This window comes from Poecilia mexicana, unplaced genomic scaffold (assembly GCF_051168715.1).
Source record: "Poecilia mexicana isolate PSO_F unplaced genomic scaffold, ASM5116871v1 scaffold_13, whole genome shotgun sequence".
In the NCBI taxonomy this organism is placed as follows: domain Eukaryota; kingdom Metazoa; phylum Chordata; class Actinopteri; order Cyprinodontiformes; family Poeciliidae; genus Poecilia; species Poecilia mexicana.
The window spans coordinates 15,881,398-15,897,262 of NW_028263382.1; the positions used below are offsets into that span (position 1 = coordinate 15,881,398).

At 38.3% G+C, this 15,865-nt stretch overlaps 1 protein-coding gene across 1 annotated transcript in view; it reads right to left on the bottom strand.

Moving 5' to 3' along the window:
• Positions 1–2,023: 2,023 nt before the first annotated feature.
• The window catches only part of lsamp (limbic system associated membrane protein), an 84,523-nt gene continuing 70,681 nt past the window's right edge, over positions 2,024–15,865 (bottom strand). The window contains exons 8-9 of the mRNA XM_088012117.1: positions 5,909–6,057; positions 2,024–2,121 (exon numbers count right to left, since the gene is read on the bottom strand). Coding sequence (XP_087868243.1) covers positions 2,024–2,121; positions 5,909–6,057 — 247 coding nt within the window. The remainder of the gene's footprint in view (positions 2,122–5,908; positions 6,058–15,865) is intronic.

Here is a 15,865-nt window from a genome sequence, read left to right on the forward strand (position 1 = left end):
TCTTAATCATAATCAATAACTTCCTGGTTATTGGTATACAAAGCTTAAAAAAAATAGTGTCTCAAAACCATTAAATGGTTCTATGTTTAACCCAAAGAGTCTGGAGTTTCACGAGACAGAGAGTGAAGTAGCACAGTGCTGCTCCTCCTCGCCCTTTTGCTGCACACTGCCAGTCAGCTGACTAAAGAAAGGGCACAATTACAAGACAGCATTTTTGGAAATACCTAATACGTTGAATTTAGTCACGTTGTTTCCGCAGCAACAGATGTAGTTGTTGCTTAGCTGTTTTAAACATAAGCAAATTAAACACCTTAACATGTTTTTTGGTTTTTAGTATCGTGCTATAAAAAAATTCTTCAGAGGTAACTGGTGGAAAACTGTAGCAAAGACGGGCGTCTTAGAGACACAGAATCTCTACAGCAGTAGTTATTTATGCCATGTCAACTGGTTTCCAGAAGAAAAAAGTGTCTGTCCTACCAGCATAAACTTCAAAAACTTCTTCCATAGCCAGCCCAGTCCATCCTGGTAATCTTTTTATAAGAGGTTAAGTTTTACTTATCGTACTGGGAAAATGGGGTTCTACAAAGTTGTACCAACATGTGGGCCACCGGTCTTGTAGTGAAAAGAAACAATGTTCTTAACATGGTACTTTTGTCCACTCTGAATAAACATACTTAGTTTTATTATTTGTGAGATCAAGTTGCTACAATAAATTTATTTTAAGGCAGTTTATTCATCTTTACCGGAGGTGCCAATAAGCGTGGTTGGTATTGTACATAAGGTATTTTGGTTGAAGTGTGCTGTAAAAACGAATGAGACAAAGATGGAAAAAAATAGCATGAGCATCATATATCGTCATGAATATTTCTGTACCATGTCATAGTAAAACAAACACTCCGAGAAAGAGAAAAACTTAAAAGTCATTCATTGGTGTCATATGTATATATATATATATTATTTTTTTCTCCAAATGTCCACTGTCTAGCAGAACGATCCTAAAATACCTCAGCTAAAAGTATGCGCTGCAACAGCGTTCTATGAAATCCTGGTGTTACAGTGGCAGAACTTGTCTTAGAGAGATACAAAATTGAACTATTTACAGTACGCATAATTATAACCTACATGGGTATCTTTTTTTTTTTTTTGTCAGTCCTTCTTTTTCTTTTTTAATAAAGGCGGGTAGTAGCAAAGCCACTGGATGAGGACGTAAAGGATGGTTTAGCTCGGAAGGATCCGCTCACTGCATCCTCCTCTCTAAGATTGACTGCCGTAGCCCAAATGTTACTGAGTGAAGAGCTGTCCTGCTAAGGCTCTGCATCTGTGTTCCAGCTGAGTCGCCACATGTCATGGTTGAACACATTCAACACCAAAATCTCATTTCGTCAAAAAAAAAAAAAAAAAAAAAAAAAAAATCAGATACATTAGTTTTTTCCCTTTGAGTTTCGCACTTTAGCTTCAAATATCTGTGTATATTTGGCAGACATTTTGCACGTAGCTATTAAATGTATGGGTTAAACACTTAAACACACAATAACATAATAGATCTTAGATGTACTCAAAAGAGCTGATTGTTGGCATCCCAGTTTTTGGGATCCTTCTGCTTTTATCCCCATGAAAAACAAAGGGTGGTGTGTGGGGGAGGGGGGATCCAAATCCAGACCCAAAAACAAGATGTTACAGACACAAAATAGTGCATACAAATTAAAAACAACATCACAAATCTTTGTAAGAGCACTGTTTGCTTGTTTTGTCCTTCATTCCACTGTTTTTATTTGTTGGTAAAACATCTTACTCCACCATAACTCATCGCTTCTCATAATATCTCTAAGCCGTGCTCAAGAGCACGTAAGGTTTTTGTACTGTGATGCAAACAGTCTGCGGGAGGGAGGCGGCAGCGTCGGTAATAAGGTAGCGAAAAGGATGTCATTGAGTTGAAGAGCGGGAGTAACAGGAAAGCGGGGGTGGGGGCGGGGACGGTTGGGCGGTCAGGGGGTGGGGTCAGCGAGAGAGCTGGATGACGGTATTAACACTTGAAGAAAAGGCAGGCGAAGGAGGCCAACAGGAGCCACAGTGATAGAGATGCACAGGCAGAGCCGTTGATGTCTCGACCCGTCCCAGGTCCTGCAAGAGAGGCATGGAAGGGAGTCAACAAGGTTTTAATGGAGCAAAAGGGATGTGATACCACACAAATCTGAGGCTTTAGTTAGATGGAGGCAATCTCCCACTGTTGATGTCACCAGGGTGTAGGAAAGATCACCGTGGTTACACTGTAGTGAAAATAAGATGTCTTTAGGACATAAAAAACAAAGCTTGATCATCTACAAGAAACACTCAAACAGTAAGTGAGCACATCAGCCTGTTTCATGTGAGCCAGCATTTGACAATATATATTTCACTTTAGTTATATTTCTGATGATTTGATGGAGAGAATAGTTTAACTACAAAAGGAATCACAGCAGACATTAAGAGGTGTTTGCTGACATCTAGTGGCTTCAAAGTGTCATTGATGGATCGTTATTTGACCGGGGTTTCTAAAATGTCATGTTCAATAGTCTGAATCATATTTCTAAAAAAAAAAACTGTTGATGGGAGAAGCCCTGTTATATTTTTTCTTTTACTAATAAAAGAAATGAGACTTCATCCATGCAGTATTTGTTACTTAAAGCTCCTCCACCCTAAGTGAGTACTCTAATTTAAGTACAAATTTAAAGTTAAACTTGATTAACTTAAACAGCTCAAGCACCACCACCACCACCAACAACAACAACAACAAAAAAATAAATAAACAAAACAAATAAACTGAGTTCAGAGAGCTACAGGCTACTTAGATGTCAGGCAAAAACACAAGGGAAGAAATTTTTAGATTCCAAATTTAATTGGCAGTAAGACTTTATAGCACAAAGGAGATGTACACTAGAACAACAAATCTTACGCTCTACAACTAAAAGAAAAAAAGACCTGATGAAAATGTACACAGATGTAAAGATCATGCAAACATCAATGTGCAAATGCTAATTATGTAAACTATTCATCAGCTGTTGTAATGACTATGCCAAGAAAGAAAAATTGCGCACTAACATAGATATGATTTGAACTGGTCATGTTGATAATAAAGACATCCCAGTTCTGCACAACAAACTGCATTTATTCCAGTTTTGTTTCTCTTGATTCGAACAGACCTTTTTCTAGTTTCCTCCAGCATTTTACATCTCAGCATGTCGAGCTTTCAATGACTTTACAAAAGCAAAATCACATGAAACAAACTACATTACTTAACTCACACCCTGAAGCAAGCTTTAAGCTGCGGTCAAACATCATTAGGCAGCACTGCTGCAGATGCTCTGGTCTGGAAGCTGGCGGACCTGATTTAACTCTGCCTCTGCATCTCATGTTTTACAGCTTCGGAAAGAGCAACATTATTTCATAAAGGGTTTAGGTAATGCTTTTTTTGTGCTGGTATTTGTTACTGAATGTCAGTGTGCCATCTGCAGTGTTTTTCAGAAGTGAACCTTTCCCCTTGTTATCATCTTACAACAAATGCTACATTTTCAAAATTACAAAAAAAAAAAAAACACAATCTGAGGTGGGTGGCATACATCGGCATTCAGCTCTCTTTGGCCTGACACCAAGGCCAACGCCCTTAGGAGTTACTTAACTATCCATCCATTTTCCTTCACCCTTGTCCCTCAGTGGGGTCGGGAGGGGTGCTGGTGACTATCTCCAGCTCACGTTCCGGGCGAGAGGCGGGGTACACCCTGGACAGGTCGCCAGTCTGTCGCAGGGCAACACAGAGACACACAGGACAAACAACCATGCACACACACCTAGGGGCAATTTGGAAAGGCCAATTAACCTGACAGTCATGTTTTTGGACTGTGGGAGGAAACTGGAGAACCCAGAGAAAACCCACGCATGCACAGGGAGAACATGCAAACTCCATGCAGAAAGACCAGGGCCGGGAATCGAACCCAGAACCTTCTTGCTGCAAGGCGACAGCTCTACCAACTGCGCCACTGTGCAGCCCTTGAGTTACTTAACTAGTAAAATCTAATGTTTTTCTGTCCATCATCAAAAGATAGAAAGACTAACTTAAAAACATACAATGCCATAGATGTTCCTCTAAACAGGTTGGCCAATAAGAGCATTGTGCAGAAGAGCGACTGAGAGATAAATTGGTAACTTTATGAAGAGATTCACAGCTCACGTGGGAACATTTTTTTTTTGACTGGACACCAACACTCCTGTCAACGCCTCCTGCACTCCACAAATCTGCCGTTTATGGAACAGTGCCAAGAATTAAGCCATTGTGGACACAAACCTCATTACCGGGTTTTGCCACAAGTCATGTAGGGATCACAGTGAGCATATGGAAAATTGTGATCCAGTCACATCAGAACAACATGGAGCTTTTGGCCTGCCACTTAATTTCATTTATGTTGCCATATCCTTTGTGAGTTTCCCAGTCTATTATTTTCTTCCTTGTACATTTGAATTCATTTTTCTCCTTTTCCCGTTTGGTTTGAAGAAATTTTCTGAGTCTTAGTTCAGCTCCCATTTTCTTAATTACTCCCCCCCACCCCACCCCTGCCCTCTCTCTGCCACAGCTGTTCCATATCACCTGATAAGTTCATCTCTTTCCTTTGTCATTTTCCACTTCTGCCTCTTTATTTGAGCTCCTGGCTTTTTCTTGTTTCTGTGCTGTACTTTTTTGTTCCTCTGCACATCACTCCATGCTCCATCTCCTGTTAACCTTGTTTCAAGACTTACAAGATTTATTTTTCTATTAAACCTTCCACAGACCTTTTTCAAATGGCTCCCTGCGTACTAGCCCTGCTTCAATCATACAAAAGATGACAGTATTGTAATATTGTGTGTAAAAGGCAACACTTTATGATACAATCCTGGCAGTGAAGGCGATGTTTAATCATTAATCATTTATTTTTATTCCAGGCTGTTGTGATCTCCAAAAGCTGATTGGAAAGTTGTTTTTTTTTTCGCTAACAAAATTATGGGAAATAAAATATTTCTAGAAGGAGCTCATGTAATCAGCCATCTACATGCTGTTAACAAAGAGAGAGGGTAAAACTAATTGTTATTCACGGCAGCAAATACAGTTTCAGTTTTGCTCGAGTTTTCTTTTACTTGGTTAAATGCACAGGAACAGGTTCAGATCAAACTAAACAAATGAGCAGACATACCTCAAACCAGCATGACATGATGATTTGGCTCTTTTTTTTGTAGCAAGAGGACCTGTTCATCTTCAACTTACAAAACTGACTTTTCCATCAGACATGGTTGCACTATTTTAGTTGTAACTGAATACAGGGATAAAGAAAAAAAAAAAATCCCTTTGAAAAAGTCTGGACCTCAGTTTCTAACCTCTCTATTGATCCCATCAGCAGTTCCTTCCTGTTGCTACACCTGGTAAGGACCGGATTATTTTTGAGAACTTATAATGATGTCCTTACCTCTGGTGATGAAGACTCATGGAAACTTGAGTTTGTGAACTGTTGAAATTGAAGACTAAATCTTTCTTAACTTTCAAATGTCACCTTCGCTTTTTTTGCTGCGTGTCTATATTTCCACACAAGACTGCCTTCAAAACAGAGATATATCTGCCCTATAACGAATATGCAGAGAGAGGCTTTACGTCTCTTCCTGGCTTCCAGATGTCCACCGGTAAAGCTTGTAGCAAAGCTGAAAAAATCTGCAGTGAGAAAACTCTGTGCTGATATATTTAACGATTCAGAGGGAAATACGATGAATTGAATTAGTACTTTAAAGTCAATATGTTTCGTAGGTTTTAAAGTTAAAGAGGCAGTGTACCTCTAAAGAACCAATCTTGTTTGGATAAAAAAAAAAAAAAAACCTGCTTTATACAATATAAGGCCACAGACTCGGTACTCACTATAGAGGAAAACGCTGGCACTCTGAGCACCCAGACGGTTCGAGGCCACACAGGTGTAGTTCCCGTAATCTTCTTCAGTGACATTGGCAATCATGAGGACAGTGTTACCGCCAAGAATCTGGATATTGATGCCTTGAGTATTAGACAGCCTGAAAAAGAGAGACAAACATAAAGAGGAAGAACAATTTCAGGTGGAGAGTTATCTGCCAAATCAAAAAGCATGAGAGTTGGTTAAAAATGTAGATAAACATGACGCACGAATTTGATGCGAGCAAACAGTAGCAAAGTTCAATGTTGTGCATTGAAGCTTAGTGTAGCTCCTGCAGGTATGGGAGGGGCCAGGAAGGGTTAGTCATTTTGAACTTTTTTCATTAACAGATTGAAACAATGCAGCAAACTTGACTTTTGTGAGGGACTGCAGCACTCTTCTCAGATTTATTTTTTCTTTCCACCGAATAAAAATGACAAAACTGCTGTTTTAAAGCTTGAGTTATGTGCAGTCAGATGTCCTTGAGAATGAAACATCCTTTCTATTCCAGTTATTTGCTGACAAATTCCCACAACACAGTTTGGCAGCCCTGTCTGACAGGGACAGTATTCATACTTCTTTAGCATTTTCACACCTTGTGCCATAACAACCATAAACTTCCATGTGTTTTCTAGGGATTTTAGTTTGAAGACATGCCTTCCACATGTAGAGCTTTGCATGATGACTGAACAAGTTTTATTTTGGTTTTGTTTTGCCTGACATAATTCACTTCCTGGAATGATGGATCACTGTAGTTCTTTCAGAGTTACAGTGCCTAAAAAACAATCACCACTTTGAATGTTTTACTCTTTTAATTGATTTTGCAAATAAAATAAACTTTTAGCATGTTTTTTAATCAAAATTTAAAACAAACAAATAAATAAATAATAATAATAATAATAATAATAATAATAATAATAATAATAATAATGTTAAAGTGAAAACTGATTTCTACAAAATATTCACAATGATCATTTAACAGTTGGGTAGTGACTAAATCAAAATGGAGTTTTGTTGGACATGAGATGAGACACCGTGTTTGACAGACACACTCCACTCCACCACAAACACACATCTCCAGTGTGAAGCATGGTGGTGGCAGCTCATTCTGAGCATCCAGCTAAAGCTATACAGGAATGAAAGTGGATGTTCTGGAGTGGCCTAGTCAAAGACCAGACCACAATTCAATTGAGAATTTGTGGCAGGACTTCCTTTGCGATGAAGAATGGAGGAAAACTGCAGCATTAAGATGCATAGCATGACTGAGATCTATCCACACAGACTCCATGCTATGATCTACTAAATACTGACTTGAAGGGGATAAATATTTATGTAATCACTTTTTAAAAATGTTATATTAAATATTTGTATTGAGTTGCCCTTATATTGTAGAAATCAGTATTCATTTTAACATTAAAGGAGTTTTCTAGTAAATTATTTTGTTAAAACAGCCAAATTTTGTTCATCAGGATTAATTTTTAAAAGTAATAAAAGGGTAAAATATCAAAGGGAGCGAATGGAGTGGGGTGCAGTTATACCAGACTCTATTCTTGGATAATGAGTTGAACAAAACTCTGTGAAATGTTCCACACTTTGAATATTGTTTTGTAAACCAACCCTGGTTAAACTTCTCCAGAACTTTCCTTTTGACCTGTTGGCTGTGATCCTTGTTCTTTGCGATGCTTTATGTTCACCAACATTTTCTAACAAACCTCTGATGCCTTCGCAGAACAGCTGGATTTATACTGACATGTTCACTATTTAGGTGACTCCTGAAGGCAGTTATTGCATCAGGTTTTATTTAATTTGCATTCCAATTCATATAAGCAAACCAAACTTCAGAATTTCATTTATGTTTTTTTTTTTTTTTTTACATATGGTTTTAATTCGACAAAATGTGAAAACTAAAACATTATACGAATGACTGTCAGGTATAAGTCTACTTTGAGTCCAGTTTGCTTCAGTAAAAGTGTACAACCCGCTGAAAACCATTCCCTTAATTATCATACTCAAATAAAAGTATTTTTATGAAAAGATGCACATGATACATTCTTGCTCGTCCTCGAAGCCTTTCACATCGAGGTGAAGTTCATTTCAGGCGCCTCAACTTAATCCTGCTTAAGCCTGTGTAATTGGTAATCGGAATTTGAGCAGGAGAGCGAGACGTTTGTGCTGACGCATGCTCGGCTGATAGAAAGTATTAACATAAAAAGGGAAACTCACATCATAGCGCACAGCATAATTCGGCACACAGGGGAGCTGGGGAACTTGATAAAGTGCTGAAGCCCTTACCATGGGGACACCTTGGGAACGGAGGCGGCGGCGGCGGCGAGCGCATTTGTGTTTGAAAGTCAAAGAGAGAGCATGAAGAGAGGCCAAGTGCTCCAGCGGTGCCCCGCGCTTCATCTAAAAGCAAACCTCTCGGCTGCAAAGATAAGGCCAGAAGCAGTGGCAGCAGATATATTCTCCGGTGCTTTTTCATGAGAAGTGACTGCACTATTAAAAAGGCCTCTCTGCCCACCGAACCCACTGAGAAAACCAGATAATACGCAGAGCTGCAGGGAGCCGAGAGCAAACAGCTGCTTTCACAAAAGATTACAATTGATGATAGTGATGCAGCAGCGAGGGGGTAAACTGACCTAAAGAGGATCAAAGAACTTTCTTTTGTTGTCGGAGTGCAAGTCTTTTGTTCTCATTAGTGATGCGAAGGTTATTTATTTAAGAGCAGAAAGCCGAGCGCTTCGTCTTCAGTTCAGCTTTCGACAAGCTCAACGTTGCTTCCTTTGATGCGCTTGTTTTAATCTGCAATCTGCACTTTTACTCAGCAAGGATTTAAAATGTATCCTTATATATATTCCTGCATGTTTGCCAGCTTCTTAATCTAGAACAAGACTAGAACTTTTCATCGAAAAACGTTGCCAGAAACGGTGCAATCTTTGTTTTCTTTATTTGTCAGAGCAGCGCATTTAAGAAATTGCTATCTTTCTCCACAGGAAGAGGGCAGCAGAGCGCTACAGGACGTCTTTCAGCATTTGACGCCTGCCTCACATAGCTGCTGCGCAACATTAAACCTCAGACCAAAATGATTTGACCTCTCAATTTAGCGGACAGCGCGCTGCGTGAGCGCCGGACTGCGGTCCTGGGCCGGCGCAGATGAAACACTGGAGCAAATCATCAGATGGACAGATTTGATTGTGCGATGTGTAGGAGGAGCATTGAAAGTAGGTTATCACTGCCAGGGAATGTGACAGGCCTGTTATGATTCAAGGCTGATGATAAATGTAATCAAGTGGAGAGTCCTGCTGAGAGTCACAACCCAGGGATGATTGAAAATGGTCCATGGGTAGTGACAGTCGTCTATCGCCTGACAAAAAAACAAATGTATCTGTCTGTCACATTAGCCGACAGCTCTGTTTGAAAATTCTTCAAGTCAGAAGTTTGGTGTCTTACAAAAAAAAAAAAAAAAAAAGCTTCAACCTTTTCACATTAAAATTTTTCTCACGAATGAGAATTTAAAACATATTGTATGTATGGAGCCATTATCCTGAGTGCCCTAAATAAAATGCAAGTGCCTTTAGTCCATTTAATGTCAGTGTTAAAGTATAAATCTTTTATAGAACATGGAACAAGTGAGGCACGCTTACAAACCAACCAAAACAGAGTAATCCAAGCGAGAATTAATCTGAGAAGCACCAATGCTAACAATGGAGGAGCTGAAATGATCCACAGCTTGTGTGTGTTTTTTTTTTTTCCCCACAATAAATAGTTGCTGTTAGCACAACAACTATTAGTTGTGAGTGCCACGGATTTGGCTTTTAGAAAACCATTGTTCAAAAAAAAAAAGATCAGATGAAGGTACATTCTGCAGTTTTTACCGGACACACCAAAAGATGTGGAAACAAGGTGCTCTGGTCAGTGGAGACCATAAGTATGCCTAAACACAAAATGATTTGTACACAATTTCCATCATGAAACATAACATAACAAGACAAGTAAAGCTCTCTTATAGTATAGTATAGTATAGTATAGTATAGTATAGTATAGTATAGTATAGTATAATATAGAATAATGGATTTAGAAGACACTTTATATCAGGTGGCACAAAATATGGGTTAGGAGAAAATACAGACATTTGATTATTGGGTGACAAAAGTTTGCATTTTTTTTTTTTTGGTTGAGGCGTTTCATATTTGGCCAATTGTTTCTGCTGTTGACAGAATAAACCTAGTTTGTAGATGTGGATAGACTGTGAAGACGGGAACCAAAAATGTTTTTCCTGTAACAGCAGCAAAATGAAATGCATGCTGGACTTTTCAGATTTTTATCTGTGAAAATTTAGCAAACCTTGCATCCTTTTCCTTCCACTTGTGGTGATTGGGAGAAAATCCCAATAAAACACAATTTTTTTTAACTTTAATTTAATAAAATGTGAAAGATATTAAGTGGTGTAAGTACATAGGCACGTTTCTGTGTTAATGGAGAGATTTTACCAAGAATTAATTGAAAATTCCCTCACATTTATGACAGTTTGCTCTGGACCTGATCACATTATTAAATCATCATTATGGCATCAAGTATCTATGAGTTATCACCCACAGCCTGCTGATTTAAGACGATGCTCAGCCCTCTGAGGTAAACCAATTATTTATGTGCTGTGGGCTCTCAGATTGTTGCGCTGTGGGAGATGCTGTGAAGTCATGATTCATTTCTGTTTTAGAGCACGAGCTGGGCTTTATCGCCTGAGGGGGTCCACGAATCCGTGCGAGACAGACTGAAGGTGGAGATGCACACAGACACAGTTGAGTTAAGCCTCTATGCTCAGTGCTCTGCACACCATCATTCACTCACATGCTTGTGCCAAGCCGGTTGTTCCAAATCTAGAGAGTTTGCTTTGCCAGCTTTAAAAACTTCCAATTATGTCATAACATTGCAAAAAAAAAAAAAAAAAAAAAAAGGGGTATCTTTTAGTTTTGCATATATTATATGTCGAGTCCACAATGAAAATTTCTTATTCTCCACATACGTTTTGTTGTTGAATCGGAAACGAAAGCTGTGTTAAAGTACAAGAGCTGAAGAGAAACAATTAGCTGCAATTATATGAAGACCATGCTAATATAATCTGGCATGACAACTGTATTTGTGCTCTAAATACCAGGCTGGCGTATGAAAGGTCCACTGTTATTATGTTCAAGGTTACAATTTTTTTGCCATTCTTTATCTCCAGAAAAGTATTTGTGGTGACATTTGGTGTGACTTGGTCTTCGGGAATAAATATGATTTTTAATTTATGCAGGGGGTAGACATTTGGCTGAAACTCTGGAATATTTCTAAGAGCTTCCGGAAGTATTATTTGAAAGAAAAAGATGAACAAAAAAAAAAAAAAACTTTTATAAAAATCTGTATTTCTAGAACTGTAATTATGAGCAGAGGTGACAATAAAAACCTCGGCAAGAACAAAAGCTTTGATTTAGCTGTGACTAAAGTGATTTTTTTTTACTTGTAAGGGCATAATTACATAGCAAATGTCTATTTTCTGAAATGTGATAACTGTGTTAAAAGCTTATTCAGTTTATAAACTCACGCACATAAGATCTAATAGAGTTGTACTAAAAAACTGGGAACCTATTCTTATTTATGTTTTGTTTCTAAGATATATTTTTCAAAACTAAAATACACAATCAAAGAGAAAAGCACACAAATGTCTTATGTGTTACAGTTCCAAGTCAAAGTGGCAGAGCAAAATAGGAAAATGAGAAAAAAAGAGCAAAGGCTTTTCTACATGTTACAAAAACTAACTCTTCATTTATAATGTGTCACAAAAATGAAAACAGTGATGAAGCTGGATCAGTAATTTCTCTCATTGTGTGTTCTCTAATAATGTGGTTGTCCAATTATTTCTGCCTTCTTTTGTGGAAAATGAAACTTTCAACTCCGGTGAAGGGAAAACATTTGACCAAACATTATCATACTGTCTCAGAATGATTTGATTACTAAAAACGAAATAAGTTAAGGACAGGGGGTGGAAAAGAAAGCTTGAAATAAAGCGAACAAAAACAGCTTGGGAAAAAAAAAATCATACTTCCATATTCCATGTGACTGAAATATTCTATCAAATGGAGGATAATGGAGTATAAGGGAGTACCAGCAAACTGGTAGTCTCATCTGAGTGAGTTGCTGAAAGCAAACGGTGGCTTGGTGAAGAGCATACAGCTGTTGACTATCTCCTGTGGGAAGTTGACCCACAGCTCAAATAAATGGCTCATATAGGCATTGCTTTAACAAACATGACAGGCAGATGGAAGATAACGGGGCCGTCAAGACTCAACCTTGTTAACGTCTCCTGATTCCTTATCTGCAGCATATTAACTACAAAGGTCCCAAAGGAAAACTTCCAGTGCTGCGTTGCTCTTTAAACTGAGGTGGGTGAAACTGTACTTCTACTGAAGCCAGGAAATGACTGTTCTGAAGAGGTAGTTCCTGATTCGAAAGTTATTTAGCTACTAGTTATTATTATTAGCTTTTCTACCTGTCATTGATATGCACTTTTTGTTTAAAAGTCAGTATGTGATTTATAGCCACATAGTGCCATTTTACACCACAATATATTAACTATATTATTTTCATTTGGTATAAGTTGACACATTTAATTGACTTTTTATGCAACTTTTAAAGCAACTTTGCATTAAAAGTGTCATTATTTACAGAATGGCACTTCTTGACTACAGTTATAAATATTAATAAAGAGTTCTTTATGTTCAATACTGGTGCTATGCCATATTTATGACAATGCCATGTCAGTCTTATGAACACCCCTTCAAATAAAGTGCTACCAAATGTGATATATGTCAAAAAGAAATTTGACTTTGTGATTTAACGTTTTGAAATTGAGTCTGTGTTTCTTTAAGAAACTCTTGATCTTTTTGACACTCTGCTTTCCGGAAGTCTTCACAACACCGCTCCTCTATTAATCCATTTACAATGTTTTTACCAGCGATTCTCTGAGAAGTAGCTTGCATAATGAGCTCAGCACATGTGCAGTTCTACCAGGAGTTTGCTAAAAGCTGCTGGTGCTCTGTGAGGAGAAAGCTCAGAAGCTCAGAAGCTGCAGCTCTGAGGAGGAGCTTCGTCCTCGAAGGCAGCGCTCGGTCCTACCAGTTATTTTGCACAGATGAATTTAGTGCCACGGGAGATTAAAGGATTTCTCAAACATGCATGAAAGGATCAAATCAACAGTCCACACAGGTTTCTGATGAAGAAATAACATTATAACATAATGCAAAACACAAAAATGTGGATTTCACGTAACACCCCCTGTTTAATCTGCAGGCAAAACTTTCACAATGTTCACGGTTTTTGAGATAAACCTGTATATTGCAAATGTTGAGTTCTGTGGTAGGTGATTTTAGCAGCAGTTGTTAAGTTTAAGTGATTATTGACCAGCAGTAGAAGATGTTTGAAAATATGTGTGGTTGTTTAAATGCATAAGCTTGAAAGGAGAGATTTATGGTCGCTGTCAAATAGAAAGAGCTGCTTTACAATATAAAAGTTGGATGTGCCTTAGTAAAAGCATCTGTGTATACTCAGTTTTAACATCCCTTTAATGCTGCCATGGCTGCAATTTAGATGATGCAGCATGGTTGTGTTAAATCTGAGTTTGGATTGGATAGGAGTTGGCATCAAAATGTCCACAGTAGTATGTCTACATAGGAAATCAAATGCTGTAATGAAAAGTGTCGACTTTCAAATACATCACTTTTAACTTCAGCAAAAATTTTGACGGCATCATTAAACGGCAATTGGAATGCCAATTTTACTGATGACCTTTGTGTTCGCGAAGTTAAACCAACGAACCGTGCAAGCTCATGAGCAAGACATCACCTTTAGAATCAGGTAAGGAAGACAGAATATGCTACAGAGCATTAACTTTGGTTCTCGCAGAAGACGTATAAAATTAGGAAGCCAACCATGGCTAAATTGCAGTTTTATGGTGCATTAGGATCATCATCCAAGGAGAAAGAGGAATAACACTTTCCACTGGCAGAGAGGGAGCTGAGTTGCCACGAAGAGGCACAGAGCCAGAATCCTCCAGGGGATAAAACCACTGAGATAGATGAAGGTTGCAAACAACAGATAATGCAAAAATATTTCAGCGACCATAAATCTCTCCTTTCAAGCTCAGACGTGATAGGCCTATTACTTTGGAGACCAAGTCTCTGATAACACTTGTGCCACTGCTCTAATATTTCCTTGCTATCTTCGGTAAACTTTTCCTGCTGTAGCAGTGGGATGAGAGAAATTACACATCCACATCATTGATTTCTTTTTTATTTTTTTTTATTATTATTATCCACAGAGGCCAAAGCTTTCCTAGCACAAGGAGGCGGGAGGTGAGTTTACTGCAAATGAGCAAAATGTCTGAGGTTGTTGAGAGTCAAGTGCTGAACTGAAACAACTTGAATGTCATTACCTTTGAGCACCATTTCATTTCGATTGTATTCCAGTATTTTTTTAGACAGATGCATGAGACTTGAATTGATGGTTTTCTAATGGACATCTGGCTGGTAACACAATTTGGAATACGGCACGGAACGCGGGGAGCTTGATTTGTGTTTTCATTGATTTATGAAGGAAGAGATTTTTAGTTGCAGTACTTCATGAAACAATTGGTTGCAACAAGACGGATGATCTGTCCTTTGTCTCTTCAATAAAGAATGTCAAAAAAATCCACTCCTTCCCAAGTAATAGCATTCAATTAAGAGACTAACAGCCAAGGGAGAGCTGAAGTGGGTGATTAGTCATTATTGAACTACAATGATGATTTCATCCTACATTACAATGGGACCACTACGGTTCTATTGTCTATTAATACTTGAAAAAGAGAAGGAAAAGATCCAATTATAAGCAATGGACAAAGAGACACAAAAAATGTGTAGAGCTGGCAGAACAGTGATTAAGTTTCTGCTATATATCAACACAGGACAATATGCAAGGAAAGCTACTGAAACTCAGAAAACAGTGAAAGCAAGTATTTTAGACAAACACTGCAACATAGGAGACACTATTTAATAAGGTGCTAAGTATTGTACAAGTAAGTAACTTACTGTTCACGATAAATAAATGTAGTTATTTATGCTAAACAATTCTGCCTGTAAATAACTAACATATTTTTTCCCTCTCCAACTCTTGGAAAGTCGGTTTAGGTCTTCATGTCCAGTCTTGGAGAGCTATTGACCTGCAACATTCATCTGCATCCCTGCTTCAACACACCTGGATCCCCTCCTGAGCATGTCATTCAGCTCTGCAGCGGTCCAGTAACAGTTGAATCAATTGATTCAGGTATAGTGACAGTAGGATGCATCTATATTTTTGTAAAATTACAAAAATATATATATATATTTCTACAAAAATGTGTGTCCACACAACAAGTTGCAGCGCCACAGAAAATGATGTGGAGAACGATCCAAAAAACACTGGATTATGTCATATCTGTTATTTGTGAGAATCGGGTGCATGTTGGATAGAGAGAGATAGAGCTTCATTTTCATCATTTAAAAACAAATCTACGTCTCACATGGCCACATGGAAACATAAAGCCAGCGTTTTGAAATTTGCAAACTGGTAACCGATTTCAGAACTGATGATTTCTCATCTCCCAAGATGCTCAATCCATGTGGATCAACAGCCTAAATTTTGCAGACAGACCTAAAACCATCTCTGTGTAGACGGGGCCTAAAAGACTAGAGTTGGGGACCTATTGTTCAGGTCACTTCTATGTTGTTTCTGCAAAAAGCCATCACATGTCTGTCACAAACAGTCCTTTTCAAGACATAACCTCCTTAAGGCAAAGTGAGCCTAGAAAGGAGTACACACTTCAAAATAATGGATGTAAAGGGCTGAAGTGTGCCAAGACAGAAGAGATTACTGGACCT